The 6744-nt window shown below is 37.9% G+C and overlaps 1 protein-coding gene across 1 annotated transcript; it reads right to left on the reverse strand.

Annotated features, from left to right (window-relative positions):
- Positions 1-4055: 4055 nt before the first annotated feature.
- LOC142164965 (secreted RxLR effector protein 161-like) lies at positions 4056-4640 on the reverse strand. The gene has a single exon (XM_075223630.1). The coding sequence runs from the start codon at positions 4638-4640 to the stop codon at positions 4056-4058; it is 585 nt and encodes a 194-aa protein (XP_075079731.1).
- Between the last annotated feature and the right edge of the window lie 2104 nt (positions 4641-6744).

The following is a 6744-nucleotide window of genomic DNA, read 5'->3' on the forward strand; positions in this document are numbered from 1 at the left end:
TTGAGCCTAATGTGCTAAATGCTGCTTTTGCCGCTTTGATATTATCTGAACTGTATATAAATTGTGCCGAAACCTTTCTCTTCTTACCTCCGGGGATGTGCTTACTGGTTGAGACTCCCTATTCTGTTAGTGTCATACCTTGAAATAAGAAAGAGGCCGGACAAGTTACTAAGCCGGATGGCCCTTTGGTTCCCGGAAAGTTGCCCCCTCCTCGATTCGAGTTGTCCGCTCGGGTACACAGTCTAGAACACCAACTCAGGTTTTGAACATAGAATAACATGACTTCATGCCGGATCCCTAGTGGGAACGATTATTTGCATCATGTTGCATTTTTTACTTAGGGGACTCAACACAGGGGTTGGGTCCGTCTAGGACTAGCAACCTGAAATGAAAAGATCATCCTGATGCATCCTATTTGTGGTGTGCATTTATTTGTTCCGAACCCGCATGTTGACCAGTTTTTGAATCTCGGGAACGTTGGAAAAAAAAAGAAAAAAGAGAAATAGCGGTTAGGGAATTAATTATTTATTTTTGAAAAAAACCAATGCCCAAATACTGTCAAAACTCTGCCGAAATTTTGAGAAAAAATGTTTTATTAATTTGTTTTACTAAAAGCAAAGGAAAATAAATAAATAAAAAAGAGTCGTTATTCTGTCTTATTTTCAAAAAATAGAAAAGGAAAATAGTTTATTTGGCTATGAAAAAGAGTCTTGTTTTTAAAATGGTTTTTTTTTATGAAAATGCTAAAAATGAAAATAAAAAGAGTCGTGTGTTGAACGTGGTTTTATTATTTGTTGCAAATATATATATATATATATATATATATATATATATATATATATATATATATATATATCCAAAAAGTATTTTTCTTTATTTCCTTTCTAGAAAAGTTTTTTTAGACCCCCAATTTTCAAAAGAAAAATCCAAAAATATTTTCCACTATTTATTTCATTAGAAAGTTTTTATTGTTTTTTTAAAATAAAAAAAAGAATATTTTCTTCTAATTTCTTCAAAAAAAAAATCCAAGAAAAATATCCTCATTCTTCTTTCAAAATTGAAAGGACAATTCAAAAATATTTTTTAGAAGCATTTCTTTCAAAAATGCTCCCTTTCTTCTTTATAAGTCTTTCCTTTCAAAAAAAAAACAAATATAAAAAATATATATAAAAAAAGGGGGGTTAGTTCATTTACTTCATTCATCATACCCGAACTACGCCGGTTTGATTCTCGCAGGGTGTGAGATACGTAGGCAACCCTCATCGGGTCCAACTTCCCGTTTTGCAAAAGCGAACAGAAAAGAAAAAATGACAAATGTTGCCACTTTTATAAAAAAAAAAAACAAATCTTGGAAAAAAAACATAGTTTTATTTTGAGTCTAACAAAAGTTTTTTGTTGGCATAATCACCCTAATAAATGTGCAGGATGAGCACAATGCAAAACAAACACTTTTCAATAATGACCAAGATCCCTTTTGAGTTGCGATTATGGTGGAATGACCTAGGCAAGGAAGGGCAAGACAAGGTGAAGAAGTATCTGAAAGATCTCCCGGATTTATTAGACATCCAGCCTCGAGGTGATGTTATCAGATCATTGGTCACTTGGTGGGATTCAGCACACAATGTGTTTCATTTCTCGGACTTTGAGCTCACCCCGACATTGGAAGAAATAGCGGGATACATCGAAAGTGATGAAGCTCCGTTAAGGTTCAAGTACTTGATTGCGCCTAGGGCCGTCACTATACACCGGTTTTTGGATCTCTTAAAAATACCCCGAGCATTTCACCATCCAGATTTTGCAAAAGGTTTCTGCAGTCTCCGAGTAGTTCAGAGAATAGTACCGAGGAAGAAAGGTCGTTGAGCCAGTTGTTAAAAGAAGCGATGGAAAAGATAGAAAGGATGGGACTAGAGATGAATGCAATGCAGTTAGCTCTAGCCAAAGCACAAAAGAGCCCCGAGCCACTAGGGCACATGCCGGAATACCCTCACTCCGGCCCTTCAACAAGCCTCCCGAATCACCGTTATCAGCAGGAGAGAAGCCCTCATAATTCCCAAGCTCCACCACCCCCATCAACCTCTCCCAACACCAAATGTTCCCACTTTTGTGGGACCCACCGCAGCCACCATCCAAAGATCAACTAGCGAGCCATTGTTTCAGGCTCATGATACGTAATACTATCCCCCTGAACCCACATTTCAGGCACCAGAACCCCATACCTACAACCCGCACTTAGAGGTACCGGCAGAGATTGAAAAGCCGGTTAAAGTCCCAGAACAAGATGAGGTGATGAGGAAGTTCAAAAGTCTGGAGCAGTCCTTCAGGAACTTGCACGGATTGGGCAGCCAGGTCAGCGTGGCCTACAAGGATCTATGCCCTTTCTCGGATGTCCAACTCCCGGCTGGGTTCAAGATGCATAAGTTTGATTTATATGAAGGGCACGGTGATCCCATGGAACATTTGCGGGGCTTTTGTAGCAAAATGAGAGGGGCAGGCGGCGAAGATGAGTTGCTGATAGCTTATTTCGGCCAAAGTCTGAGTGGATCGGCACTAGAATGGTATATCAGGCAGGATTCCAGCAGATGGTACACTTGGGATGATCTGGCGCAGGCTTTCGCATGTCACTTTCAATACAATCTCGAGATAGTCCCCGACCGTCTCACATTGCTGAGGACCGGAAAGAAGCCTGGGGAAAGTTTTCGCGAGTTCGGTTTCCACTGGAGAGAACAAGCGGCTAGAGTTGATCCTCCCATGAGAGAGGGAGAAATGGTGGACTACTTCTTGCAAACACTGGATCCAACTTACTTTGGTCACTTGGTAACGACGGTTGGAAAATCCTTCAATGAAGTAGTGAAGATAGGGGTCATGATAGAAGAGGGTCTGAGGTCTGACAAAATCCTAAACTACTCGGCACTCAAGGCAACGACCCAGGCTATTCAGAGCGGCACGGGGGATGCGCTGGGAAGAAAGAAGAAAGAAGAAATTGCCACGATTGAGGCAAGCAGTTGGTCCAAGTCTGGCAAACCACACTACAACCAACCCAGAACCCACAGGCCAAACTACCCATACAGCCCACCACAGCACTACTATCCACCTCAAGAACCACATTTCTCCGTACACCAAGCCCAGACATACACTCAGCCTCCGGTTCGTCCGCAATAGCGCGCGCCGGCTCCCCAGAACACATATGCACCACTACAAACATATGTTGGTTCTGAAAGGGGGTTTGGGAGTCTTGAACACATATGCACCACCACAAAATCACGTGCTTACAATTCTCACTTAATCCGGTACGTCCATCAAGTAACCAATCGAACAGATGAGATTTGCCCATTAATTAAATATTAATTATGGGCCTGATCGTATTGGGCCACATACACGTAGAAAATATAACTTACATTCTCCCACTTGGCCCAATAATCACACATTATTAATATTTAATATAGGAACATTAGTTGCGCATAAACAAGTCTCTTCTATAATGTCCATCATAAATACCATAATACGATAAACTACTAAATGTGAGTTATGGTGGTTATATATAATTTGTCTACATACTCCCTTCCATATACTACAACGTTAGCAACTCATTGTACCAGGTCCATAAGCGATAAAATATTATGGTCTACAATAATATCTCATTGAGCCTTATCCTGTAATATCTCAAAACAATAATGTGTACACCATTATGAGAAACAGGAAATCACTAATGTATATCAAAAACACATAAATGAGCTCAGTGTGTCAAAACATCATAAATACATCAATCATAAATACAGTCAAGACCCATTTATTTGTACATGTTCTTTAAATATCTTTGGCTGTAAACCTTTCGTTAACGGATCTGCAATCATGAGATCAGTTCTAATATGCTCAAGTGACACTCTTTGTTTCTGAACTTCCTCCTTGACGGTAAAGTACTTTAATTCCATATGTTTGGTACCTTTGGAGTACTTATTGTTCTTGGAGAAGAATACTGCTGCAGAATTATCACAGTAAATTTTTAGCGGCTTGGTAATGGTGTCGACAACCCCAAGTCCTGAAATAAATTTTCGCAGTCATAATGCATGAATTGTGGCCTCAAAACATGCCACAAATTCTGCTTCCATTGTGGATGTAGCATTGACAGACTGTTTGGCACTCTTCCACAATATTGCTCCTTCAGCTAATTGGAACAAATAACCAAACGTGGATTTTCTAGTGTCAATACATCCAACGAAATCTGAATCCGAGTATCTAACAACTTCCAAATGCTTGGATCTCCTATACATGAGCATGTAATCCTTCGTTCCTTTCAGGTACCTCAAAACTTTCTTTGCAGCTTTCCAATGATCAATTCCTGGGTTACTCTGATATCTTCCCAACATTCCGACCGCAAAACTAATACCCGGTCTTGTGCAAGTTTGAGCATACATCAGACTACCAATAATAGAAGAGTTTTCTTTTTGCTCTACATCATTCTTAGGGCATTGCATGAGACTAAATTTGTCCCCCTTTTGAATTGGAGCAATTCCTACTGAACAATTGTTCATACTAAATCTCTCTAGAATTCTTTCGATATAGCCTTTCTGAGACAATCTCAATAATCCTTGTGATCTATCACAAAATATTTCTATTCCTATCACATATGATACCTCACCCATATCTTTCATTTCAAAATTCTTAGAGAGAAAATCTTTAGTCTCACACAATATGCCTAAATCATTAGCAGCAAGTAGAATATCATCAACATATAAGACTAAAAATATAAACTTGCTCCCACTGATCTTTTGGTATATACACCGATCAACGGTATTTTCCACAAATCCAAAAGATGTTATGGTATCATTAAACTTTATATACTATTGTCGTGAAGCTTGTTTAAGTCCATATATTGACTTCGTCAGTTTACACACCATTTGACCTTTTTTTTTAGTTTCGAAACCCTCTGGTTGGTCCATATACACTTCCTCCTCGAGATCTCCATTAAGAAAGACAGTTTTCATATCCATTTGGTGTAACTCTAAATCATAATGAGCCACTAAAGCCATAATAATTCTTAACGAGTCTTTCTTTGAGAACGGTGAAAAAGTTTCTTTATAATCAATGTCTCCTTTCTAAGTATAACCCTTGGCAACAAGTCTGGCTTTGTATCTCTTAATATTACCATTTGAATCGCGTTTTGTCTTAAAGACCCATCTACACCCGATTCTTTTAGAACTTTCTGGCAATTCAACAAGATCCCAGACTTTATTGTATTCCATGGTTTTTATCTCTTCCTTCATGGCATCAATCCATTTGTTAGACTCATTACTTTCTATGGCTTGTGAAAATGAAACCAGATCCTTATTAAGACCAATGTCAAAATCTGACTCTTGCAAATAAACCACGTAATCATCCGAAATAGCCAATTTTCTAACTCTTTGGAATTTTCTTAATGGAATTTCTTGTCGTTCATTTGTGTCAGATATTTGTGAGTTAGTTTCTTCATGAAGTGTTTCATCCAAATGTTGTTCGGTGTTGTCAAAGTGCTCTTCAACAACTGAAACAATATTTGGTATTTGTGGAAGTAGGCACATTTCTGGATAATAGAATATTGACCATCACCTGTTTAATTTCCACACTTTGCTTTTCAACACTCCCATTAACTTCACCATTCTCAATGAATCTTGCATTACCGGTTTCAACAATTCTCGAACTATGGTTTGGACAGTAAAACACATACCATTTAGATTTCTCTAGGTAACCAATAAAGTAACCACTTACTATTCGTGAATCTAGTTTTTTTTCTTGTGGATTATAAACTCTATCTTCCGTTGGGCAACCCCAAACATGTAGGTGTCTTAAACTAGGTTTCCTTCCCGTCCATAGTTCAAAAGGGGTCTTTGGAACTGCCTTACTAGGAACCCTATTAAATAGATATACAACGGTTTTAAGAGCATACATCCACAATGATTTGGGTAATGAAGAATTACTCATCATGCTCCTAACCATGTCCATAAGTGTTCGATTATGCCTTTCTGTAATACCATTTTGTTGAGGTGTTCCTGGCATAGTATACTATGCACATATGCCACGTTCCTCGAGGAACTTTGCAAATGGACCTGGACATTGTCCTGACTCATTATATTTTTCATAATATTCACCACCTCTATCTGACCTAATTATTTTCATATTTTTATCTAATTGTCTTTCAACCTCATTAACAAACACCTTGAGAGCATCTGCTGCTTGAGATTTTTCTTTCAGAAAATAGATATATCCATAATGTGAAAAATCATCGATAAAAGTGATAAAATATTTCTCTCCACCAAAACATGGAACATCAAAGGATCCATAAATATCAGTGTGTATAATTTCAAGAAGCTGGGTGCTTCTTGTGGCACCTTTCTTACTATGCTTGGTTTGCTTTCCCTTAATGCAATCCAAACATATAGTAAAATCAGTAAAAATTAGATTCGGAAGAATCTCATTCTTACCTTTATTTGGATATATGACTCAAACGTCTATGCCACAAGTAAGCAGAACTTTCATCTAGTGGGCTACATTTAATTCCAACATTATGCTGAAACCGATATCGAGTTTCAATTTATATAAACCATCACTAAGAAAGCTAGAACCATAAAAAATAGCATTCTTATATAAATTGAAACATCCATTTCCAAACTTTAAATCAAATCCAAAAACATCAAGTCTTGAAAGAGAAATCAAATTCCTAGAAACTGAAGGTACATAAAGAGTCTGTAATAGATCGAGGTGACGTCCAGT

The sequence above is a fragment of the Nicotiana tabacum genome, chromosome 10 (genome assembly GCF_000715075.1).
Source record: "Nicotiana tabacum cultivar K326 chromosome 10, ASM71507v2, whole genome shotgun sequence".
Classification (NCBI taxonomy): Eukaryota; Viridiplantae; Streptophyta; class Magnoliopsida; order Solanales; family Solanaceae; genus Nicotiana; species Nicotiana tabacum.